Source organism: Rhinatrema bivittatum, chromosome 9, assembly GCF_901001135.1.
Source record: "Rhinatrema bivittatum chromosome 9, aRhiBiv1.1, whole genome shotgun sequence".
NCBI classification, from domain to species: Eukaryota; Metazoa; Chordata; class Amphibia; order Gymnophiona; family Rhinatrematidae; genus Rhinatrema; species Rhinatrema bivittatum.
Window position 1 is genome coordinate 170,224,241 of NC_042623.1, and position 27,499 is coordinate 170,251,739.

The 27,499-nt window shown below is 42.4% G+C and overlaps 1 protein-coding gene across 2 annotated transcripts in view; it reads right to left on the reverse strand.

Moving 5' to 3' along the window:
- Positions 1-27,499, reverse strand: part of UBXN7 (UBX domain protein 7) — a 255,626-nt gene that overhangs the window by 153,613 nt on the left and 74,514 nt on the right. For both annotated transcript variants that reach the window (XM_029617005.1, XM_029617006.1), the window contains 2 exons: positions 26,904-26,971; positions 6,116-6,181 (listed from right to left, as the gene is read on the reverse strand). In XM_029617005.1, coding sequence (XP_029472865.1) covers positions 6,116-6,181; positions 26,904-26,971 — 134 coding nt within the window. The remainder of the gene's footprint in view (positions 1-6,115; positions 6,182-26,903; positions 26,972-27,499) is intronic.

Consider the following 27,499-nt stretch of genomic DNA (forward strand, 5'->3'; position numbering starts at 1 on the left):
TAAAAAGAATAAAACCTCTTTTCCATACTCACGACTACAGAACAGTGCTGCAATCAATAATCTTCGCTAAATTAGATTATTACAACTCTATTCTATTAGGTCTCCTGTCATCTCACACTAAACCCCTTCAGATGGTTCAAAACTCGGCAGCCAGAATATTAACAAACACTAGGAGAAGAGACCACATTTCTCCAATCCTCAAAGACCTACATTGGCTGCCAATTCACTACAGAATCATATACAAGGCCATCACCACCATCTACAAAGCCATCCATCAATACTCTCTGCTTAACCTTCAAATCCTTTCACAAAATATACATCCTCCAGACCCATCAGAGTCCTACAGAGAATCCCTACAGGTACCACACTCCAAAACCACTCGACATATAACCTCCAGAGACAGGGCTTTCTCCACCGCAGGACCCCCATTATGGAACTCCATCCCACCGGATCTGCGACAGGAACCCTGCCTTCCTACGTTTAGGAAAAGACTGAAAACGTGGTTATTTATGAAAGCCTTTCCAGACCCTATTTGAACCTTAATTCACCACTAACTGATGCTCAGAATTTTTCTTGAGAGTAATTAATAACTGTACCTCAACATGGTAATTCAATAACTCTGCAAACTCCATAAATTTGTTCACACCATTAATTGGTAAATTTGTTCTCCCTGGTAAATTCCTCTCTCCTTTTCACTGCTCCAAGTTGTGTAATTCCCTTGTTTTATTGTAACTGCAATCTTTGTAAAGCACCTGTTAATGTTTCTTATTAATTGTTATCTTCCTTCACCTTTTGTTAATTGTAAACCGGCATGTTGCGATTCTCAACGCGAATGCCGGTATAGAAAAACTCAAAATAAATAAAAATAAATAAAATATAGGCTAAGGAAGTGGAGAACTTTCTCACTCGTAGCAAGGTGGAAATCACCGCAGTAGAATATCCACATTTCAGCAAATCGAGCCCTCTCAAGACCATACTGTAAGACAAAATTGATTTGGTTCTTCATGAAGAACAGGTCCCTGCTGTAGCAGAACCCTGTGTGCCAGAAACCAGAGGGGACAATCCATTAGGAGCTTTCACAAATCTGCATAACACAGTCTTCTGAGTCATTACTGTCTTCTGAGAACTATCCCCCTGTGACTCTCGATCTTACGAAACATTCTGCATAACATGGGGAAAGGCATACAGCAGCTTGTCCTCTGGCCATTCCAGCATGAGGGCAATGATGCCCAAAGACTTTGTATCTCTCCTGCGACTGAAGAAGCAAGGAATTTTCACATTGTGAGCAGTCGCTAGTAGGTCCAAAAATAAAAGGCCCCAGCGATCCACTATTAGCTGAAACGCCTCCTTTGATCATTCTCATTCTCCTAGATCCAGACTCTGTCTGCTGAGTAAGTCAGCTCTTACACTGTCTTTTCCTGCAGTGTGCGAGTCTGAGATTTGAAGATGTACTTCCACCCATTCCATATGATAGGCTATGTCCTGCAACTCTTGTTGGTTCTTGGTTCCTCCCTGCCAACTGATGTTGCATTGTGTGACATAATCCGGACTACTCGATTCTGCAATCGGTTGACAAACCGTAAGCAATCCAACCAGTCAGCCTGGGCTTCCAGCCGATTGATGCTCCAGAGAGACTCTTCTGTAACCCAGTGCCTTTGTGCTGTGAACTCCTAATAGTGGGCTCCCCAACCCAGGAGGCTCACATCTGTCGTGAGTACTAGCCAGTACAGTGATTGTAGGGAAACCCCCCTTCCTTAGATGGTCTACTTGCAACCACCACTGCAGCTGTATGCTGATCTCCACCGGCAGGTGAAGTTGTATCGAATAGTCTTTAGACTGTGGACTCTGAGTCAGCAGAGTGTGCTGAAGAGGACGTATATGTTCCCTTGCCCAGAGAACCACTATGGTGGCCGCCATCAAACCGAGCACCTGTAGATAAGACCACACCGTTGGGCCTATTGTTTCTGTCAATAGTCATACCTGCATCATCAGCTTCTAAATATGGCACTCTGGCAGGAACACCCTGCCTTGCTTTGTGTAGTACCGAACACGGAGATACTCCAATGTCTGGGATGGCTGTAGTTTGGTCTTGGCCAAGTTCACCACCCATCCTAGTTCCTGTAGCAAGGAGATCACCTTTTGTGAGACCCATAGGATCTCCTCAGGACTCTTGGCACGAATCAGCCAACCGTCTAAGTATGGGTGAACCAGAATGCCATCCTCTCTCAACACTGTTGCAACCACTACATACATTTGGAATATGCTCTGGGCGAGGTGGCTAACCCAAAAGGCAGCGCTCGAGAATGATAATGTCGCCCCAAAACAGCGAAACAAAGAAACTGCTGATGCTCCAGATGGATAGGAATATGAAGATACACCTCTGACAAATCCAGGGACGTTAGAAACTCCCTCGACTGTATTGCCATTATCACTGAGCATAAGGTTTCCATGTGAAAATGAGACACCCACAAATGATGGTTGATTCCCTGGAGATCTAGGATGGGGTGAAAGGAGCCATCCTTCTTGGGAAAAATGAAATGAATGGAACATTGGCCCTTATTTTCTTGAGACCTGGGCACCAGAACTACAGCTAGCAGGCTGACGAGTCTTGACAACGTAAACTCCACTGTTTGTCTCTTCTGCAGAGAGTTGCAGGGAGACAGCATGAAGGTGCCCCGAGGAACACTGAGAAACTTCAGAGTGTAACCATCTCTTATCACCTCCAGAACCCACTGGTTTGATATGATATCGACCCACCTCTGCTAAAAGAGAGAGAGGCAAACCCCCTTATCCACTGTTCTCGTGGGTAGATTGGCACACCTTCATCGAGAGGCTCAGGGGGGCCCCACTACCAGAGTCTGTGCCTCCCTTCTGGATTACCTGGGACAAAAGGACTGAGACCTACCCAAAGGCCAAGTCCTGTGGGAAGCTGCTCCTCTTCAGGGTCAAAAGTGTCAAACCCCAGGCATGACCTCTCATGCTGAAGGAGCGCAGCATCTGCTTCTTATCCTCTGGTAACTGAGGAACCCGGGCCTCACCCACTTATTGGTCATTTTTTCCAGCTCACTACCAAAGAAGATTGATCCCTTGAAGGGCAATTTTGTAAGATTAGACTTTGAAATAGTATCAGCCGACCCATTCCTGAGCCATAGCTGATGCCTGGCTGTTACTACCAAAGCCACCCCTCTGACCGAAGTGCAGACCAAGTTGCAGCTCGCATTCGCTAAAAAGATGGCCACCGGTTTCATTTCTGCTCTGGAATTCACGTCAGATTCATTGACCACCTGAGAGAGAGGTAAATAATAGCAAGCCAGCAGGGAGCAAAAGAAGCTATCTGCAAATTCATTGCCATTGCTTCAAAGGCCTGCTGAAGGATGGCCTCAATTCTTCTATCTTGTGCATCCTTCAATGCTGTTGCCCCTTCTGCGGAGATAATTGTCTGCTTGGTGATAGCACACACAAGTGCATCTACCTTTGGAAAATGCAATTGCTCTCTCACAGCCGGATTCAGGGGATACAGCCCTTCCAAGATTTGCTCCTTTTAAAATTAACTTCCAGGGTGCCCCATTCAAGATCAATCAATTCTTGAATAGCCTCCATAACAGGGAAGAAACATGAGGCTTTACACAAAGAAATCAAAATGGGATCTTTCTTTGGCTCAGACATGGAATCAGCCCCCGGTACACCCAGCATCTTCAATGCCTAGGAAATTAGAGCCAATAACGCATCTCTATAAAAGAAACGCAACATAGTTCTATATGGCTCTAGCCTCGAAGGAATTTCCCCATCTTCCAGGGAGAAAGGATTGGCTTCATCATCTGTGCCATCCAGGTCTCTTTCAGTGTGACCTGCAGCAGGTCTAGGCGTACTCCGACGCTTACCCGTAGCACCAGGCAGGAATCCACAGCCTGCGATCCTGAATTGCTAAGAATGACCAGAGTCAATGACTGTGCCTAAAGAAAAGACTGCAGCCCTTGAAAAAATTCCATCCAAGAAAAGCCAAAACCAGGGGGCATCAATCCTCTGCGCACTGATCTACCTTCCCCACTGAAGAACCAGTTAGGGGAGTCCCAATTCCAGGAGAAACCTCTGGCAGGTATTTTTCCATTCCTACATCATGCTGGGAAGGACTGGGCTTAGCAAAATCAGATTGAGACAAGTCTCCCTGAGCCTCCAAACAGTGCTGACACAAGTTAGAGGAAACACCAAGTTGAGATGTCTGAATATGGCAAGCAGCACAAAAGATAAGACGCTTAGGCTTCTTTGCTATCGGCACCATAGTTTAACAGTATGCTCTAAACAGGTGTCTGAGAAGTGTGCACCCAGCTGTGCTTGCAAAATATTAGGCGCTCAAAAAGTAGGCGCCAATTCACATAGAGGCCCAAATTGAACACCCGTCTAGACACCCTGAAGTTTAACACTGTGCATCTAACTAGGTGCCCTCATGTGCGCAACTGAGCACCCAGGTAGGCATCCTTATGCGCTAGACGCACAACTAGACGCACAGCTGGGCGTGCAAGTGTGAACAGACATACCTGAAGGGGCAGCCTTATGCACAGAGAAAAAGCACGCAAATGCCACCGTGGCCTACCACACGGCAAAAAAATCTAAGGCTGAGAGCGAGGCCTAGCCCAGAGGGCTGCTCAACCAGCTAAGCTGCCCAAGTTCCACTGCAGGCGGGAACGGATGTCGGATTGACGTAGCAAGCATGGAGCCCGGAGAGGAGAGGAATCCCTAAAATCAACTCCTCTCTTTTTATTTTATTTTTTTTTACTCTTTACCTGAGCTCAACCCATCCTGGCTGAGTACAGAGTCAGTCTCTGGCTGCAGGGGGGAGAGAGCTTATACATTCACCACCACACTTGACTTCCTGCACCCGCTTGCCTTTCAGCTTTTTTTTTAAACAGCTACGTCCACACCAGCCAAAAACAAGCTACTGGACCAAGGCATTCATCTGAGAGAAGAATTTCAAGAAAATACATCAGGAAACTCGACTGAGGGAGCGACCATATGGTATCACCACAGGAGAGCAGGGCAATAAACTCCTTTCTTCTTTTCTCCTTCTATAAAAAAAAATTTAAGGCAATCCCCAGTACGTAGATGCACGTCCACCATCCACTGGAGATGGAGAATACTGGTGGGCTGATGTCTGTGCAAGGGTGTGTATATATATCTATATATCTATATATATATATATATATATATATATATATATATATATATACACACACACACACCCCATGACGACAGCTTTGCTCCGTCTCCATCTGCTGGGAGAGCTACATAATCCACTGGTTCTGGATCTACCTAACCAAATCCTAAGAAATCATGGGTTCATATTTCAGTTTTATACAAGAAAATATCTACAAAACTTAGGCACCAGTCAAAAAAAAAAAAGTTTCTCTTTGTAAACTTTTGCTCTTTTCATTTGTCTTTTTTTTTTTTAAATTATTTTGTCTTTTGGATTTCTTTTTATATTATGTCTCATTTTTTTGGAGTTTTTAGTTCTTAAGAAATTGTGATTTTTTTTTTTTTTGTTTCTTTTTGATTTTTTTTTCTCCACCTCCAGTATCTCTAGGCTCTTAGCTCGCTTCCCCCTCTGTTCCCCTCTCTTCCTTTTCTGTGTAGGCAAGGTGCTGCCTGGGCCATGGCAGCTCCTTTTGGACCTGGGCAAATGGCAAGCACCATATTTTAGGTGCTTGGGATTTTTCTACCACTCTTCTTGAGCAATAAAAAAAATCACTTAAAACTTCCACATTGGCTCTTCTAAACTGCTACAATGTTGAGATATTCAATAAAGAAGTTTGAGCACAATCACAAAATAAATAACTTTTAACATTCTTCTGTCACTGAAAATATTGTAAAATTGCAATTCTTCAATTTTTCAGAGGCATATGTAATTGCAGTTCAAAATTTGTTTGAAAATGAAACCCATTCTTTCTTCATTCTCAGGAGATTTGTAAAGGATTGTACATGGTCCTTCATGTATCAACTATTTCAAATTCAACAGAACCCCAACCTAATCATTCAGCCACAGCCATGCACTGCTCTTTAATACAGTCTATTAAGCTCATTACATAAAAAAGCACCTGTAATGATACACAGATACACTTACTGGTTTCTGTCTGAAAATCCCGAAAGCCATCAAAAATTGAGCGAGCAGGTCTTCGTCTCTTAGGAGCTGCAAACAAACACACAAAATCCTTCAAGGGATCATATTTAAAAGTTAAACACCTAGAAGCCAATATTTTAAAAGCCGAAAAAAGTAGAGAACTTATCCAGCTAAAGTTAGCCACATAATTTAGCAGGGATGTTCAGTGAGATAAATGCGCTGCTGAATTTCGCTGCATAACTTTAAACCAAACCATCTATCTTTGAATATCGCCAGCTAGGTTTCGAGTTATCCAGATAACTTTAAACTTATGTGGCTATATGCAATGAATATAAACATATAAGTGCCATGGGCTTTAAATTCAGTGCTTAATGTCATTGTTCTAATAAAGTGGTAGAGCAAGACGTAAAATCAATGCTGTCTGGTGTAGCAATGCGTTGATTTTGTTTAAACAAAAATTGAGATTATTAAGAAGCGCTGGAGGAGAGAGAGTACTGATTCAAATTATTATACTGTTCTGCACCTCATGAGTATAAAAGCACCATGGACCATCAGACAAAAGAAATATTTTTCTAAATGTATCAACAATGCATCCACAATTGGCTTAGTGAACTTTTCTATATTGTTTTTAACCACACCAATTATAGAAGGCCCCAGGTTAGACTTTAATGAGAGATGGGATGAGTTTGCTAATTTCTTTTATGATAAAGTTAATAAGCTTACTGCTGTATTTCATGATCATGCTTCCCCTGATGTCATTACCTCACCAATCACTGATACTACTTGGGACAATTTCCACAAAGTCTCAGAGAGGTTGTGGAGACAGTCGCTGCACTCTAAGATACTTTGGCTGCTATCTTTTAATTCTAATGCACATTTTAAAGTTACGAGAGAAGATGTGGGCCGATTTTTCAGTCAATATAGTCAATCTAACATTAAATAAAGGCCAAATACCTAAGGCCTTAAAAGTTTATAACCCAACCCCACAAATGGCTTAAAAAATTGCCTGTTTGTCCGATATTGAAAGAGGCTAACCTTGATTCACTTGACTGCTCTAATTACCAGCCTATCTCCATACTTCAGTTTACTGCAAAAGTTTTAGAGAATAAAGTATTGAAATGGCTGAATGAGTACATCGAAGAAAATAATTTATTAGATATGTTCCAATTTGGATTTCACACAGCTCATGAATTGAAACCTTATTACTGTCGCTGATCAAAACATTCTGAGGATTTGATAACACAATAGATTATTTTTTAGTCCTACTGGACATCACAGTGGCTTTCAACATGCTGGATTATGTTTAAGTGAGATAGCTCTCACTTCAGTTGTTTTTCAATGGTTTCAGTCATTTTTAAATAACCTCTTTCTGCAGGTGTCCATGTGAGGGGTTATGTCTAATCCTGCACCTTTGTCTACAGGTGTTCCCCGGGGGTCTGTACTTTCAGTGACGCTTTTTAACCTATATATGTTTCCTTTAAGTCAGCTACTTGCCAGTTTGGATGTAGGTTATTGTATCTATGCTGACGATATACAGTTTTTGGACAGGTAAGTAATTTGCTGGATGATGCTCTTGGTAAGGTTTCCTTCTCATTACTGGTTGTAAAAAACTGGTTAACTGAGAATAGGCTCATTTTGAGTATGATTAAAACAGATATTGTTTCTCTCTAGATATTCTTAGAGAGCCATTTCCATTTCTACTTATTGACAGGATAAATCTCAAAATTTCAAAGCAGGTCCAGAATGTAAGAGGTTATTTATTGATACTAACCTGTTTTTTTAAGCCACAGACTAAATGAGTTGTAAGAAATTGTTTTCATAAGTTTTGCGTGCTTAGACAACTGAAGCCTTATATAATCAGAAAAAGATATGAGAACAGTGATGCATGCCATGGTAACATCTACCATTGATTATTGTAATTCATTCTATCTGGGACTACCTGAGGCGAAAGCAAAGCCTGCAAGTTGTTCAAAATGCTGCTGTAAGAATAACAACAGATCAAAGTATGTGAACACACAATGCTTACACTGGCTAAATTGCACTGGTTAGATAATAGACAGCGGATTAAATGGATAGGCACTTTTTTAATACTATTTTAAAAGCATATCGATCAACACATGCAATCAGATGAGCTATCCAACATCTGCCAGATGTTCCATTATTTAAGCAAGTGAGGCTCTCTGAATGCAGGGACTGCCTATTTTATGTCATGGGGCCAAGCCTCTGGAATGAACTTCCCGAGGATGTTAAAAATGAAATATTCTTACTCAGCTTCTGTAAGAAGCTGAAAGCTCATGCTTTTAAGCTGTTTTTTTTATTAATATGACATCATCCTAGAAGTCATTTGTACTAGTCATGGCTGAGGTTTGGAAACGAACTTATTGTCAGTGTGACAATATGAAATTGCAATTGCTTTCAAACGAACTCTAAGTTTCCTGCAGGTCAGATCTCCAGCACTTTTGGCAATTGGAATGCGAAAGGGATTAAAAGCTTGGGCCAGTTATGGGGTTTGGAGGGCCTTATTCCATTCACTGCCTTGCAGGAGAGGTATGGATTACCCCCGGGTGATGTATTCCTCTATCTTCAAATTAGACATTTCCTTCAGGCGGAGAGGGTGGGGAGTGACCTAGCCCTGGGGAAAACCCAGTTTGAGTCCTGGTGTGACCAAGCAGATACCTTGAGGAAAGCAATCTCGCAGGTCTACAATTATCTCAATAAGGATCCTAAAGTTAAACCTCCATATATGCAGGCCTGGGAGAGAGATTTGGCACGATCCATGTCAGATGAGACATGGGATCAGATCTTTGCTTGCACAAAAAAAGGTCTCCCCTACTCGCAGTTGATGGAGAATAGGTACAAGATCTTACTCCGCTGGTATTATACGCCTGCTAGGCTACACAAGTTTAAATCTACCTATGATATTCGATGCTGGAAGGGGTGTGGGGACGATGGCACTTTCTACCATATGTGGTGGACCTGCCCCTATGTAACACAATTTTGGACCGATTTGACCTCCTTCCTTCGAGAGATATTGGGGAGTGAGCTAGTTCTCACACCTGAACAGGTGTTACTGAATCTGCCGTGGGACTTGCCAGCGCTTCAGGGAAAACTGGTTACTTATATAATCTCAGCTGCTAAATGCCAGATCGCCTTGGAATGGAAATTGCCTGGCCCTATTGCTTTTGAGAAAATTCATGGTCGCCTGCAGACTCTCAGTCTGTTGCATGATAGTGTTGGTTCCTTCAAGGCTAGTGAGGTGGCCTCATCCCGGAGGGTGTGGCAGCCTTATAGGGATTGGCAAGCGCAAAAGGGCCTTTGACTTTTTCACTCTCCTATCATTCTTCATAACCATTAGCTATGCCTGTGCCCCTTTACACACGGTTTCCTCCTTGGTCCTCAATAGATGGTAGGGTGGGAGGGGGGTGGGTGGGAGGGGATATTGCAGATAGGAGAGTTGTTGCACATTGGTTTGTTACTTGAACGATATATATTGTTTGGATACTATGCCTTTATTGTTCATGGCTTCTTCGTTCATGCTATACATGTATGTATTTTGCACGCTTTCAATAAAAAACTTTAATTACAAAAAAAAAAAAGAAATTGCAATTGCCCACGTATATGGCAGAATTGTCCAAGCACAGGAAATGATTACTTAATTTTAGGACTTATATAGTATGCTCTAATCTGTTTTAAACATGTCCTGGCTGTCTTTTTTATTGTTTTTAGAAATATATTTTAATGCTTGTATTGTTTTAATTTAATTTTTACTCCGTTTTACATATTTTGTAATATATGTTAGAGATTTTTTTTTATATTTGTCTATCGATTGTTCTTTTATAATTTGCCTGGAACTGTGAACAGGTGGACTGGAAAAATGTTCTTATCTATTAATTTTCTTTCCATTAGTCCTGCTACACCAGTCCAGTCCCATACAGGTGGGTTGTGCCCCCTATGAGCAGATGAAGGCAGAGAACACTGTTTTCCTTACATGACAGCATCTCCACTACTTAGGGGTGGTGCAGTGCAGCAGGAATCCAGTGAGCCAGAATGGCCTTAGAGGCTGCTTCCCTCTTATGCAGTCCCCCCAAAATTACAAAAAGTCTATCTGACTTGCGAAAAGCATTATTTACCTCCAGATATCTAATCAAGGGCCTCTGAACATCCAAACACTGATGACATCTGAATTCATTTTTACACGACTTGCGAAAAAGCTGGGAGACACTGCCTGATTGATATGAAATGCAAAGTTGACCTTTGGGAGAAAGGAAAGTACTGGACAAAAGGTGACCACATCCATAGAAATGATTAGGAAACAATCATGGCAAAACAACACTTGAAGTTCCAAAATTTGCCGAGCCAAACAGACAGCAACCAAAAAAGTTGCCTTCAGGGAGAGATCCTTCAGGGACGCATACTTTAAAGGTATGAAAGTAAGCCCTGACAGGGCCTTCAACACCAGATTAAGGTTCCATGGAGGAACAATTGGCTGATAAAGAAACTGCAATCTCTTAGCACCATGAAGGAACCTTGAAACATCAGGGTAAGCTGCTATAGATACGTCACCCAACTTCCCTCGGAAGCAAGAAATAGCTGTCACCTGGACCTTCAGGGAATTTAACACCAGACCCTCTGCCACTGCAGAAGAAGTGAACAGGTGTTTCAATGGGGGCTCCATCTTGTGATCCTGACGTCCTTTAAAGGCCTTCCAACGGAATGGTGGTATGCAGTGTTACTACTGCGACTAAGGCATCCATTGCAACATTTGGAAAAACAACTGGAGCATGGCCTGAGGAAGAGTTTCATCCCCTCAGTGTTGACTCAGGGGACTCCCACTCCTGCCAGCATTATCTCTTCCACCTCAGGGGAAAGGCTCTAAGTGGACTTCTGGACCCCCTTTAATAATAGGGTCCTATACAGATTTTACCTGTGTCTTCACCTCCTCGAGGCAGAGACAAGACATAGCTTATTTGATTAAGCTGCTAATCTCATCCCTGTGAAATAGGCGGACAATCGAATTATCCTTCGGTCCTGGTGGAACCTTTCCCGCTTCCAGGAAAACAGCGCTGGCCTCGTCCCAATGGTCCTCTGAACTCTCAGGATCCTCCCATCAAAAACCCAGAGATTCAATGGCGCTCCACACTCACTCAACTGGGATCTGCAGGGCAAGGTGGGAGGAACGGAATCAGATGCCTTACTACAATCTGCGATAGGGCTTTCCCCCAGCCTTTTGAAGGCACAGAAGGCCAGGTGGAAAAATCTGAAAAATTCAGGTGAGAAATCTCCTGGCTCCCCTGGGGTTGAGAACATCAATGGGCCTAAGGTGAAACTCACAGGAACAAGGGTGGAAGAAAGCTCAGCTCCCCCCCCCCCCCCCGTACCTGATTCCATCTCGAGGTGGCCGGCATGAACAGGATCTTTTGACAAAATGGCTGCCAGGACCAGAGCACCTTCTAACTGCCCTCCACTGCTGTTGCTGTCTGCTGCACATCAAGAGGAGGCGAGGAGGAAGCCTGCACTGCAAGAGCTGACCAGGAATACTACCCTGGAACTTCCCCCCATACGGACACAGGCAAGGCAGAACAGGCCCTTCTCAGCTGCTGTGCGCGATGCACCCCACATGCACCTGGCTTTCTCCAGAGACCCCTGAAGTGATAAGCACTAATCGCGGCGCTTCCTGTCCCTGCAGCTGGCCTTCTACTGCTTCTGATCGTACCTGTTGCCCTGCAGCGCACGGCAATCAGAGGTTCTTTCGCCGCTTGTTTACTCTTTTTTTTTCCTTAAGGAGACAGAGGCAGGCAAATGAGGAGGGGGGTGAGTGAGAGAGAAAGGGAGCAGCAAGTCATCTTCTCAGCTTTCTTTCTTTCTTTTTTTTTTTTTTTTTTTAAAGTGCCTGCTCTCCCTCTTGACCTCTACCAGGTTGCCGACTGGGAGCATGTAAACGGGCTCGCACTGCTGGCCTTGGACCAGTGGGCTGTGCCAAGTCTGATCCTCAGATCCACTGTTGAACTGCTGCACCATCAATTCCTATCAACTGCTGTAGTTAGAAAATTCTGGAATCCTGCTCTGCTGCACCATCCCTAAGTAGTGGAGATGTCACCACGTAAGGGAAACAGTGTTCTGTGCCTTCGTCTGCTAGTAGAGGGCAAAACCCACCTGAATGGGACTAGACTGGTGTAGCAGAACAAGATGGAAGTAAATTTAAATAAATAAAAAGAAGAAGGCTGAACTTGTGATCCATATGCTCCTCTACCCACCTACAGGCATTGGAGTTGCAGGCCCTCCACCTCCTCTTCCCTTGGACAATTGACTAGTGAAGAATTAATGAGTGCCCTCTCTGGATTGGGCACTCCCCCATGCCAAACGCCCTACCCTCTCTCTCCTATAGCATCCTGTAAATGGCCTGGCCACCAGGGAAGATGTATAAGCATACCGCTCCCAGTGTTGCTCTCAAGGCGACTGCCTTGAGAGCAACACTGGTAGCATAAGCTACTTGTGCTCCTGTAGGAATATTACTTATGCTATCAGCTTTACTCTCAAGGCAATGCATGATGCTGCTGGAAGTTGTATGCTTGTATCATGGCCCTGATAGCTGGGACATTTACAGGATGCCATGGAGCAGGAGGACTGGGATTAGTTCAGAGGGGTGGGAGGAGACACTAATTTATATATTTATATTTATTTATTTGGTTTTATACCCCGATGTTTGATTTTACATATCACACCGGTTTACAGACAACTGAGTGGTGCAGGAACCAGGCGTTTTCCTTTGTCTAATACAAGAAACGTTTGTAACAGCAAAAATGGATAAAATGTTAAGCAATACTCAAGGTGTAGATATTATATAATACAGGATACCATTTGTAATTGATTAACGGTTGCTGATGGTCGCTTACAAATAGTTGAGAGATGTTTTTTGTTACTAGATTCAATTTCCGTGAATTAGTTGTAACGGACGTATGAAGTAGTTAAGTCCATGAAGGACGCTGTCAGCGGTCAAGTAAATTAAAAAGTTTGACCGTCATCGTATGGAAGGTAGCATTGAAGCACACAGGTGGGTTCTTTGAGAGGGTTCAGTACAACTGTTTAAATAATTTTAAATGGTAGGCTGGTTTTTGAGCTAATTTGATAATGCGGGGTGGGCAATACGGATAGTACCTAGAGGTTGCGAGGGTTGAATAAAATTAGGGGACCGGTAGTAGTGAGGGGAGTAAATTGATCTCCCGGATAAAGATATTAAATTGATTAAAAACAAGGATGGGTATTAACATTGGATGAATCTAATATATGGAAAGATGATATTTATTCTTTTGCATTTAGTGGTATCGAAGAGATACAAGTTACATTTTGGTGATATCCAATGAGGAGATTGAAGACAGCGGTATTGGTGAGTTTTTTTATAAGATTGGATATGTCTTGTTGAAGGACAGAGCAATCATAAAAAAAGAAAAAAAAACATTTTTTAAGGAAAATTTTAAATAATTAATTGGTATTAATTTGTGTTTAAATTATGAATATAGCTGAATAAATTGAGCGTCAATCAAAGCCAGTTGGAATTGAAAGGAAGACCAGTGGTGCATCTATAAGATCGGCAGAATAGGAGATCACGTGATGTGGTGGACCTGATAGGCAGCAGCTATCAGAGCTCTGGCTACCACCCCAGCCAAATCCTTTCATATCGTGCTTTCCCCGGGTTTTTCTCAGCTCGCTTCACCAGCACTGCACCTGGGAACTCTCTAGCACTGGAGTACCGATGCAGTGGACATCGTATGGCTTCCCGACCGGCACTTAAAGAAAAGGACAAACTAAAAACCCCAGCTCCCAAGATGGCCGCCTCACCGAAGATAGCAGAATCGCAAGCGGAAGGCTCCCTGGAAGACAAGATCTCCTATGCGGTGGTGACAGCCCTGGACATGCGCCTCCACCAAATCTCCGAACAAATCGCTGTGGTTAGAGCCTCCTTGGTAGATTTTGACGGCCGAGTGGAGTGGGTTGAAGGGTGCGTTGGACTCGCCGAAGATGATATTGGCGCGCTTGAATGCCGAGTAGCTGCGTTAGGGAAGCAAGTGAAAGCCAGTGAAGACAAGGTGGACAACCTTGAAAACCGCTCATGCTGTAATAAACCTGCGTTTCGTGGGGATTCCTGAATCCCTACCTGACTTTGAATTGCCGTGATTGTTAGAGGCCTGGCTGTTAAGTTTTGTTCCCTCACTCGCTTCTCCATCCGGGGGCCTCATGGAACGTGCCCATCGGGTGGGCCGAAAAAATGACGGCGATATGACGCACAGACCGCAAGTGATATTGACCTGATTCCTGCACTTTGCTCACAAGGAACTGGTCCTACAGCACTACTGGAAGGCGAGAGAATTTTTTTTATGACTCTCATAGAATTTTGGAATTTCAGGACTTTTCACCGCGGGTGACCCTGATTCGCAAAGCATTTAATGGCGTCTGTACAGACCTCGTTAACAAGAAGATCCATTTTGCACTCCTGTTCCCAGCACGACTACGAATCTCTCACCAAGGCCAGATAAAATAGCTTCCGATGGCGAAGTGAAGTAACACCTTTGTGCAAAGTCTCACAAGCTCGGACCCACCAACATCACCTTGATGTGTGCTTCAGAGGAGAGTCTCTCAGATGTTTTTTTCTGATTGTTCTATAGGTCAAACTTGCTATTCATGGTATGCTTGGAATACCTTTATCGGATACTGCCCAAGATTCACCGGAGGGACGTACAGTATACAGGATGGAGTTTGTTTTTTTGGTGGCTCCATTGGCCATAACTTCCTGGTTTTCTTTTTCTTTGTTTCTCATTTCACAGTCCCTCCAATATATAATATAAAACTATAAATATAAATTGTGGATTTACTGGGGCGGAATGTCTTGGGTCATCGGTTGTTTGATTTGCGTTCTGTGATGTATAATTTCAGGATTTGCTCTAATGTGTCTACAGTGGTTTTTCAGTAGCTGGCGGGGTGGTAGCTGCGCACATGGTTACACCTTTGTGATCTCCAACCCTTCATAGGGTTCCTGTGTTACATTGGGGGAGGGGTAAGGATTTCCACTCTTGGGCTGTGTTTCTGGTCCATGGGTGGTGGGGTTCAAAAGTTTTTTTCTTCTTTCCTTTACGGATGGAGGGGAATATTGGATTTGGGAGGTACTTTGCAGAGAATCTCAATATCAATTGGTTCACAATGTCTGGATTGTGGTTTGTACTCTTGATTTTTCTGTGTTCTAACTATTCAATGCTCTTACAGGTGCGGTCCTTGAAGTTTTGGGGGCCTTATAGGTTGCAGACCTCTTTCTGGGGAATGGAGGGGTTAATGCCGTGACATCTCTTTTCATACCTGGGCTTATGGCACTAGAAATGGTGACATGGAACATAGCGGGATTGAGCACTCCCATAAAGCGGGAGAAAGTATTAGCGAGGTTGGCCAGACTCCGTGCTCATGTAGTTTTTTTTACAGGAGACTCACATGCTTGAGGATGAGGTCCAAAAGCTGCGAAAGAAATGGGTGGCACAGTCTTTTATGCTACGGGCACCTCCAAAAGTAGAGGGGTAGAAATTCTTATATATAAGTCTACTTCTTTTCAGCTACAGGAGAAAGTAGTGGATCCCCAAGGCAGATTCCATATTTTAAAAGGTATTTTGATGGGGTTCCCAATCATTTTGGTCTCTGTTTACACTCCAAACTCTTATGACAATACTTACTATACTACCCTACTCTCTCATCTCACTAAACTAGGAGATTATCCCATAGTAATGGGGGGGGGGGGATTTCAATTTTGCAATTGAACCCCATCTGGATAGACAACCGCCTAGGGGAGGACACTCTGTTAGTGAAAATAAGGTCCCAAATTTTTTATGTAAGCATTTACAACTACTGGACTTATGGAGGACACTACACCCTGGGAAGCATGAATTCACCCACCTGGCTCGGGCACACCCCACCCGTTCCTGGATAGATTACTTATTCATTTCTGAATCCATTTTTTCCAGATTTACAGGGTCCTCCATTGCACCTTTGCTGGTTTCTGATCACTGTCCAGCTGTGGGGACATATGGTCAGCGACTGGGAATATCCCAAAACCAGTGGCGACTCCCGGCATTTTTGGCTAATGACCCTGAGTTCCCAGCCTTTCTTTTAAAGAAGTGGCGAGAATTTTTGCAGGTTAATCACCAGCACCTCGGCCAGTCTATTTTATTATGGGAAACCGCAAAATGTGTCCTACGTGGGGATATTATTAGCTATGTTAGCTTTAAAAAGAAACGATTGGACAAGGAAATAATTTCTTTGGAAAAGCAGTTGAGGACCCTTAAATGTCAAATTAACATCAAGGAGGATCCCATAAAGCTCTCTCAATATAATGAGACACGTGTAGCTCTTAATAATTTACTTCACAATAGAGCTACAAGGGCCCTGCGCTACAGGCAGTTCTCTTTCTTTCGTTTTGCCAACAAGGCTGGGCACCTTCTTGCCTCTCTTTTAAAGGCGCAGGAATCCTCTAAATTTATAGCTAATCTAAAAGACTCTGACGGTACTATTAAGTCTGCCTCGACGGATATAGCCGAAATTTTCTCTGCATATTATCGTAAGTTATATTCGGCTGATCAGGTGGAGGACACAGATATCACAAAGTTCTTAAAGTTACTCCCCTTACCGCATCTGTCGGAAGAACAGCAGTCGAAATTGCAGAGCCCTACAGAGATTGCAGAGATCTGTGAAGCGATCCGGTCATTACCAGCCAATAAGGCACCGGGCCCAGATGGACTGATGTCTGTGTTTTACAAAACATTGATAGACGAGGTGTCCCCAATCTTACAATCCGTCTTCGAACAAATGACGGATCAGCAGGAAATGCCCAACACTATGCGGGCCATGACCATAGTTGTCCTTCCTAAGGTTGGTCGAGACCCTTTGCTGGCATCCTCCTACAGACCTATTTCTTTATTAAATTTGGATATTAAACTTTTCGCCAAAATCTTTGCTAACAGATTGAAGCCTTTCATGCCCTTTTTAGTATCACCTGACCAAGTGGGGTTTGTGGCGGGGAGAAGCTCTACAGTAAATATACATAAAGTACTGGCGGCCCTTGAACTCTGTCAGGCGTCTAAGATTCCTGAACCTTTATTAGTCTCCTGTGACACAGAAAAAGCGTTTGACAGGGTTGCCTGGCCCTTCCTCAAGCAGGTCTTGTCCAAGCTGGGGTTTGTTGGGAGAATTTACGACTATATCAATCTACTCTATACTAATCCTTCCGCACGCATCTCGGTTAATGGCCATCTCTCGGATGAATTTTATCTACAGAGGGGGACTCGACAAGGGTGCCCCCTGTCCCCTCGCTTGTTCATTTTGACAGTCGAGCCTCTGGTGTGTAGCTTGAAGGTAGCTCCAGATGTGACGGGTATTTCGGTAGGGGCCCAAACGTACCTAACCTTACTATTTGCAGATGATATTTTGCTTTTGTTATCCCATGCTCGTAAGGCCCTCCCGGCCGCTCTTAATATCTTTCGATTATACCAGTCTCTATAGGGGTTCAAACTGAATTTGGATAAAACTGAGGCCTTAGATTTAGGTGGGGCTCTGAGGGATGCATGGTCTGATTTTCCAGTAAAATGGGCTGAGTCTACTATTAAGTACTTAGGCATTATCATCCATTCCGAACCTCAGAAGTGGTATAGTCTCAATGTGCCCCCCGTGCTTAATAGAGCGACTAAAAAATTGGCGGGATGGCAAAACCTTCCCTTGTCACTGCAGGGCCGTATTGCGGTGATTAAGATGGTTATCGCACCACAAATATTATACAAATTGTCCATACTTCTTTCATACTTCTCTCTAGAGACAATCGGGCAATTCAGAATACAATTGGCAAATTCATTTGGAATAATAAGCAGGCACGTTTAGCCTATTCAACGATGACCGCCCAAAGAACCTATGGGGGCTATGGGCTTCCAAACTTTATAGTTTACTCATGGGCGGCAAATTTGAGATTCCTGGGGGATTGGATTTTGGGCACTCAGGAGTACACAGATCCCAAATAGATACAGGCTTTGTGTCACCCATCGGACCCATGCTATACTATACACGTCTCGGCCCAAACGGGTCAAAAACCACCTACGTGCCAATGGATTAGTAACTACGGTACGGAAAGTATGGGGTCTTACACGCAGACTCTTGGGTTTACCAACACATGTCTCTCTTCACTTCCCATTGCGAGGTTTCACTCCTGAGTCACTAGTGATGCTTCCGGCCCATCATACTTTTAATATCACACCTAATTGGCCTTTACATGCAGTGATGGACCACGCTACTGGCCAGGTATATTCTTTTGCCCAGTGTCAAGAAAAATTAGGTCTCAAGTCTCACCCTTTCTTCTTTTTGGTCATCTGAAGGCATCTGTCAAGGTTGTGTTGCAAGGGGCAGGGGGGAATGCTACTAATTCTACCTATAATTCTTTACTGGATTGTTTAAAAGCTAAGACAGGTTCTTTGTCCTGCTTATATCAATTTTATAATTCTGTATTAGTGTTCTCTGTTTTTGCGACTTTACTTCCCAAATGGTCAAAGGACTGTGGGGAAGAACTGGAAGAACAAATGCTTAGTACCAGCTATCAATCCATCGCTCTGATTACAAATAAATAATGTTGGTCTTCGCGAACTACAACAGAGAATTTTTCACCTCATTGTTTATTTGCCTGCAAGGGCCCACCAGATGGGCAGCATCTCATCACCTGCCTGTCTAAAATGTGCTCAACCCTCAGCCAAGTTAATCCATTGTCTGTGGGAATGTCCAATGATATCTGCTTTTTGGGACACAGTTCGTGGCAAACTAGGGAAGTTATTTCATACTGATATTCACTGGTCGTGTTCCTTTTGCATTTTGAACAATGATATTGGAGACGTTAGTTTAAATGTGGACAACGCAGGACTGGTGTCCAAAGCCTGCTTGATTGCGAAAAAGTGCATATTAATAAAATGGATTGAAGAACACCCACCTACAGGAGATCTGTGGAATGCTTTAATGACGGAACTATATCAATTGGAATATGGTTCTATGTACAAGTCCTTTGGCCCATGCAAAAGATGCACCTTTCGAGAGATTTGGGGGCCCTACTATAATGCTCTTCCCCAATGCACTAAGGCACTTGCGCCTCTGGAGGAGTCGGTGTAACTCATGAATAGGGGAAGTTTTTTTAGAATACCATCACTTTTCCTATTTTGGGACACACAATTCATCGAGGAGTACTTTAGGCGATGTACACTTTCCATATTTCTATTCATTGCGGACTGCTGTTCGCTTCTACCAAAAGAGTTGTGAAGTTCTCTGCAAAGGGGGGAGGAGGGGAGGGCGCTGATGATAGGAGTCGTTGAAAGTTTATACACACATATATATACACATTTTGAAATTTGGTGGTATGTACGTCTCGAAGTTGGAATATTGCTTGATATTGTTTTGTCATGCCCCAATAAAGAAATTATTAAAAAAAAAAACAAAACGGCAGAATATCGTACAGATAGTGTTACAACAGGATTATTAGTAATTCAACGATTATAAATTCCCCTGATGAAGCCGTAAGGTGAAACCAGGACCCGGTTGGGATTAATAGGAAGATCAAGTATTCAACAGCAAGACTACGGGATTAATAGGAAGATCAAGTATGCAATAGTATGACTACATGATTGATTCTCAAAGATTGAAGTATTGATAAAAATTCATTGATATTCACATTGTGTGATTTCTGCTTCAAGGTATTTATGTAAACATTTATGTGTTTGAGGTGAAAAAAATTTTGTTCAGCATTGTAAGATCGAGTATTCATCATATCCTGTAAAGGAAAGTATTCTTGTTAGAAATTAAGAGGGATTGCACTATTTTGAAATTGTGTTTTGAATGGAATTTGAGTGATTGAGTACGTATGAGAATGAGAGGGTATGGTTTTTATAAGAGATGAGTAAATGAAACAGTGAATGAACAATTTAAAAATCATGAATGGTTAATGTATTGGATATATTGGTTTTTTGATACATGTTTGTATAAATAAAAAAAGAAAAGAGAAAAAGTGATTTGAAATTGATAGTCTGTGCTTTTACTCCACTCCACAGGGAGCGTTTTTTGGTTTATATATATATATATATATATATATATATATATATATATATATATATATATATATATATATATATATATACACACACACACACACACATAATTATATATATAATATAAAATAATATAATAATATAACATAATATAATACTAATATTAAAGCAATACATAGAAGCAGTTTTCAAGTTATAATAATATTAGCAGTCATTATGTTAAGTCTCATTAGTCATCTAAAATTATAAAGTTATAATGTTATAGTTAAAGTTATAATGTTAAAACAATATGTAAATGCAGTTTTTACAAGTTACAATGTTACTATTAAAGATAGTATGATCTGTTGTCACACTATCATACAAGTTATCATGTAAACCGATGTGATACCCATGTTTGAATGTCGATATATAAAAACAAATAAATAAAATAAAAAATAATAAAAACACATTGAAATCGTCAGTTCAGTGTGCTGTGGCAGTCAAAAAAAAGCAAACAGAATGTTGGGAATTATTAGGAAGGGAATGGTGAATAAAACGGAAAATGTCATAATGCCTCTGTATTGCTCCATAGTGAGACTGCACCTTGAATACTGTGTACAATTCTGGTCGCCGCATCTCAAAAAAGATATAGTTGCAATCTCAAAAAAGATATAGTTGCAATGGAGAAGGTACAGAGAAGGGCGACCAAAATGATAAGGGGAATGGAACAGCTCCCCTATGAGGAAAGACTAAAGAGGTTAGGACTTTTCAGCTTGGGGAAGAGACGGCTGAGGGGGGATATGATAGAGGTGTTTAAAATCATGAGAGGTCTAGAACAGGTAGATGTGAATTGGTTATTTACTCTTTTAGATAATAGAAAGACTAAGGGGCACTCCATGAAGTTAGCATGTGGCACATTTAAAACTAATCGGAGAAAGTTCTTTTTCACTTAACGCACAATTAAACTCTGGAATTTGTTGCCAGAGGATGTGGTTAGTGGAGTTAGTGTAGCTGTGTTTAAAAAAGGGTTGGATAAGTTCTTGGAGGAGAAGTCCATTACCTGCTATTAATTACCAGTTGACTTAGAAAATAGCCACTGCTATTACTAGCAACAGTAACATGGAATAGACAGTTTTTAGGTACTTGCCAGGTTCTTATGGCCTGGATTGGCCACTGTTGGAAGCAGGATGCTGGGCTTGATGGACCCTTGGTGTGACCCAGTATGGCATGTTCTTAATATACTGGAGCCTGTAAGTCCGTGACCTAGGCTGCATTTCTTGACAGCTCTTGTTGTGCAGCTTGAAAGGATACAGATAGAGATTGCTGAGAAATCACATACTGACCTAATTGACAAGAAAGACCAGCTACTGCCTCCCATATAGTATCCAAAGGTAATAGTAGAAGGTTTATGCAAGGTAAAATCTTCCTGAGATTTAGAAGTTCCAATGAGCAACTCAGGTTTACCTTGGTCAGGAACTTGAGGAATATTAGCTGCTCCTGCGTCACACTCTCCAACATTCCAATTTCCTCCTCCTCGGGCTGCATAGAGGTTGCAGAGCAGCCTAGGGTAGTCCCGATAGTAATCTCTGTGTGCAAGTCTACAGCAGCTCCAAAGATGGCTTCTTTCTGCGATGCAGGCAGAGTCTGTTCGGGAGGACGACGGCTATCCGGCAAGAGAGAAATGAAGGAGTCGTGGAGAGTGACACCGTTCATTCGCACGCTGCATCAACCCAAGGGCATAACACTGTATCCAAGAGACTGAGCTCTTTCACCCTTCGAGGCAACCACAAATTTGTCGATGAGCCTCCAAGTAGGTGCGAGCCTTCCCCTTTCACTTCCCCATCTATTTCAAAACAGAGGAAAACTTTGCAAGGAGAAATTAAATTAAAGAGTGAAACGCCTCATCGAGAGTGAATGCTGGCAGCGTCCATCTTTGAAAGCCCCACCAGAAAAATCTGGTCTTAGCCGGTCATATTAAAAATAATATGCTGGGGGCATGGCTTTGGAGCTGAACAAGGTGGCCGCACAGGGTTCTTACTCAGGCTAATCTGTGCAGATCAGTACTCTTTTTTGTTGTTTGGCTGCTTTTTTCTTTTTTGGAGGGGGAGGGAACTGTTACTCACTATTTTGGCATTTATCATGTCAAACAACAAGCAACATAAAATTGATGCCTTGCTGTTGAATCAGAGAGCAATGTTGGAGTTGCATTAAAGTATCAAGCTTATTGGTTAAGGGTAATCACCACCACATCAACGTTACCCTCCCATACTTATTCGTTTCCCCAGTCTGTAAAAGTCGGGGCTCTTATTGGTTGCTGTAAGAATCCAATTCCCCTTTTCCCCCTGCCATTGAAGCAGAAAGCAATGATGGAGTTGCATCAACAGTATCAAGACTTATTGGTTAAGGGTAGTAACTGCCACACCAGCAAGTTACCCACATACACTCTTTTCATTTCCATCCTTTAGCCTTTGAATTCTTTCACTGTTTTGGTTTTCACCATCTCCTCTGGAAGGGCATTCCAGGCATCCACCACCTTCTCCGTGAAAAAATATTTTCTGACATTGGTTCTGAGACGTCCTCCCTGGAGTTTCATTTCATGACCTCTAGTTCTACGGATTCCTTTCCAATCGAAAAAGTTTGATGTTTGTACATCATTAAAACCTTTCAAGTCTCTGAAGGTCTGTATCATATCACCTCCGCACCTCCTCTCTTCAAGGTTATACATATTCATATCCTTCAGTCTCTCTTCATAGGTTTCCTGATACTGAATCCACACCATTTTGGTAGCCCTTCTCTGGACTGCCTCCATCTTGTCTCTACCCCTTTTGAGATAAGAGTTCCAGAACTGAACACAGTACTCCAGGTGAGGCCTCAACAAGGACCTTCCGGACTTACTTGCCTCTACAATGGTAGAGCCTCTTAATTTGAAGGAGATTTTAAAATCTAATAGTGAAGCTGTCTGTGAGTTTAAATACAAATAATCTATGATTTTGGGTCAACTGGCCTCCTGCCACCAGCAGGCTGATGCAAATAAAACTAGAGTTTCATGTATTGAGGGTGAACTGCTAATGGATGAATAAGATCAGAAACTTACTGAGTTGAAGCATGACCTGAAAGATGCCAATAATTGGAGCAGGAGGAATAACATTAATCTTCTGGGAGTGCCAGAAGGCACTCAAAGTGCTGAACCAATTAAGTTTATTGATTCCTTAATTTCCTGGCCTGAACGCACATATTATATTTCATCTCAATCGTAGGTCTGCATAAACTACCCAATACCCTTCTCATCTTTAAAGTCTTGCGATATCTGCAGGTTTTGGTGATTCTTTATGCAGCTAAAGTGAAATCCCATTATCGGCAAGGACATGTTATTTATAATTACTGATCTGGATAAATTTACAGCTAGGTGCTGCAAGCAGTTTTTAGCTATGCAGCCTCAACTGCAGTCCTTAGGTGCCAGATTAAGCATCTTTTATCCTACCAGGTTGCGAGTAACTTTCAGTAACTACACATAATTTTACCGATCCTGACCTTAGCAAATGTTTGTCTGACAATTTGTCTATTGATATGGATGCGTGTTGAGCTGGTGCAGTACTTTTTTTTTTGGTATTGCCTGCTGTTGAAGCTTTGGTTGAACTTCTCATCTTTGGGGGTTCTTGTACATTTTCGATTACGTTTAAACATTGCTTTTTTTTCCCTTACTTCTGTGGGCGTGGTGTTATTCAATCAAGGTTTGTTTTTTTCTAGTTTGCTTGCTAAGGACACATATTGCTGATGACACCCTATTCAGGACTTTTTTTTTGTTTTCTACTTTATCACTTTTTTTTATCCTTTCGATGAGTACTGCTGTTGGTCATTGTAGGCTCCCGGTACACCAAAGCAAAAATTATAGCTCAGGACTGGCAGCTGGGATCAAAGCCTACATCCCCATCTCGGCAACATTTCAGTAGCAATGGCAGGTAACCCTCCTTCCAATGTGTCTGTCCAACATACAAGGGCTACTCTTGGGCATACTCATACCCCTCTTCAGCATGCTTGGAATAATTGGTCCAGGTAGGCAATAGGGCCCTAGGGCAGGGTCACACAGAATGCAGCTCAGGAAGCCTGAAATGCAGCCAAAGTTATACCCCACACTTCCGCCTGCATGATGTGCCAGAATACTGCAGTGAGGACATCGGCATACATGTCTATTTCTCGGTGCAAGGCAACAGCAAAACAACACAACCACATGGAGACAAGAGGACAAAATGATCAGCAACATTTCAAATGACAGGGAAGATGGCAAGGGAGGTGTGATTCCAAGGAAATGGTACCATGGCCAATTCCAGGATGGAACTTCAGCAAAGGCAGTAAGTGTAAAGTCAGAGTGTGTTCTAGTTTGGACAGCTCTTCTGATTCATTTGAGCTTTCCGGCAGTTAGTTCAAGCAGGCATTCAGACTGGTGCGGAAGGTGGCATCGCTCAAACCCTGTAGTCGGCTGCACGAGATACACCACATTGGTCTTCCAGCTAACTGGAGGAACTGAGATTGGGTGCTCCCAGAGCCGAACAACCAAGTCCTTGAATATATCATGGCCTGGGACTGCAGTCACTTCCTGAGGAGCGTCCATGAACTGAAGGATCTCCAGCATCTTGTGTCTGGAGTCTTCCTCAGTCAGGAGCAGGAAGGCACAGACTCCGCCAAGGCTCGGGCAAAGCCTGTGAATGTCAAGTCCTCTGAAGGGGAGCGGCGTCTCTCCTCTGGAGGAGAGGGTTCAGAAACCAGGTCCTTTGAGTCCTCTGAGAAAGAGACAGAAGGGCTCATCCTCCCACGGGTCGTAAGGGTCATCATCCTTGTTCAGATTGCCTGGCGACACCGGTGGCGGAGCCCGAAGTTCGGTCTTGGGCTGGGGCAGAGAGAGCCCCGAGGGCACCGTCAGCATGGGGGGCATCGATGGTGTCGACAGACCCAGCAAGACATGGGGCCGCGGAATCAGTCGTGGAAGAGGAACCACCAGGCCTGAAGGCCCTCCTTCATCTGAGGAATCAGCAATGGGAATGGTCTCTGATTGCAGCCTTACTGGTACCTCCTGTGGCAGCGGCACAGGTTCTGTCAGCAGGGCACTGTGGAATAGATCCAACTGCTCCAGCAACAATGCTGGTATAGACTGTGCAGGCTCAGGTTGTGGCGGTGGGTGCGAACAAAACCCATTACAGGCCAGTGTTTTGTCAACTTCTGTTGCTTGCCTCAGGGACTCAATTCTCAGTGCTTGTGTCGGGTTTTGTTCGCAAGAGTTTTTAAGAAGTCTATAGCATGGACGGTTGGAGCTATACCTGTTTGTGAAAAGTTATAAAACTGTAAAGTTATTCCATTTAGAAGAGAAATCCTTTGTGCTCAGATAAGTAAAAATTATTTTTCTTAAAAGTTTTATGAATAAAGGTATTGCCTTAGCAGATGATTGAGTTTTTGGTGCAGTTCTGATGCTGTCTGCAGCCCACTGAGAGGTAAGGGACAGGTTTATTGCATAATAAGCACCTTGAGTCTGATGCTATGGCTTATTCTTTAATATTCTGAAGTAAAGATATACTTTTGATATACATTATTATTTTTTTGATAATTGATGATCAAATATTTAATTTCCTACAGAAACACTCAATATATTTGTTTTTTATCCACAGTTATTGAAAGACAAGCTGCTTGCCTCCAGAATATGCTGATACCGATCCTGATGGATTAAGGCTACTATAATCAATGCTCATTAGAAAACAGAGCAATGCCTGTGCTTCTGTTTAATTTTTGTCCCATTTTTTTCACAACTTGGTCTCACCTGCTTTTCTGGATAGGCTTGATGGGACATTAATTATATTATATACTTTTTGTCCTGGTTTACTTTTGTTCTATATTGCTTCCGATTGTCATTTCCATTTAAGATTGAATATATTAAATCAAGAAAACAAAGTTTCATACAATTATTTTATTTTAATAAACACATTATTTTGGCATAGCAACCTTTATGGATGTAATGGTACTTTCTGAGAGGGGGAAAGCTGAAAATGCTAGACTTTCAATCTTGTACCTTATATCTCTCAATTATTACCATATCCTAGAAAGCCTCTTTATCCTTTCAATAAGGGCAGCATTTCTGAATATGAAGAAGTACTATTCTCCCACATACATAAAACAGCTGAAGTTATAATTAGAAATTCTTAGAGAAACTTACATATTGACATGAAGGCTATAAAGGCTGGTAAGAATGCACAAAATGCCATTACATATTAATTGGTCGCAAACTGGTCTCTCCATTCAGTTACATTTATGCCAGCTCCTAACAAGGGTACTTTAAAGAGAAAAGACAAACCGAGCTGCTATTATGTTGTCACCTGCTGCTTTGCTAATGTGCAGCACAAAGTAGCTCTATAGAGAGAACCAAGTGGCTCTATACATGGCAGGGAAGCATGGGCTATAGCTAAAAACAAAACAGTGAATGATACATATGTAGCACTTTTTGGAGACAGAGATAAAGATGGGTAAAGAGAGTCCTTGTAATAACTATAAAAAATAAACCATAAAGAATACTTGAGATTTGATATTTAAGCCCTCAGTCAGAGGCCTTGCTTCATATTCTCTATAGTGATACTCACAACAGCTTTCTGCAGGACAAAGGAATTCAATTCACTTTTACCCACAAGTATAGGTTTCCTTCATTTCATTGGCTGATTTCTTAAGAAACTCACCACCAAAGAGGGGCTCAGGTTCCACCAGGATTTCCTGTTTCTGTGGAATTGGTGCTCGAACATCATCTCTAAGAGGAGAAAACATAAAAATAAAAAAGTCTAAGGTCAGAGATACATTATGTAAATGTATGTGAACAAAAAGGCAAAAGAATATACCATGGCAATCCTAGAATGCAATGCAAAAACAGGCCATGGTTCAAATCTTTCATTTCTGCCATGAAGGAGTTTCACACAGAGGAAAGCTACATCGCTCACCTGTGGTGAGCGTTTTCTGTGGATTGTAGGATAATTATCCACATAACTGGATATCATCCAAACTGTTTCTTCAAGCACTATACAAAAGCCTAGAAAGCTTTTCTTGACATGTGCGGGACTTGTTGACTCTACATATGACCCTCTGGCCTATACAATAGCTTAAAACAAAAGTCAACTCCAAAAGAGGAGTGGAAGGGTATGTGTGACTCATTATCCTGCTGTTTACAGAGAACATAAATTACAAATAAGCAACTTAGTTTTTCCGTAGACAAGTAGGATGAATCAGTCATACAAGTGGGAATCCTCAACAAGAAAGTTGAAAATAACAAAGACAAATATCC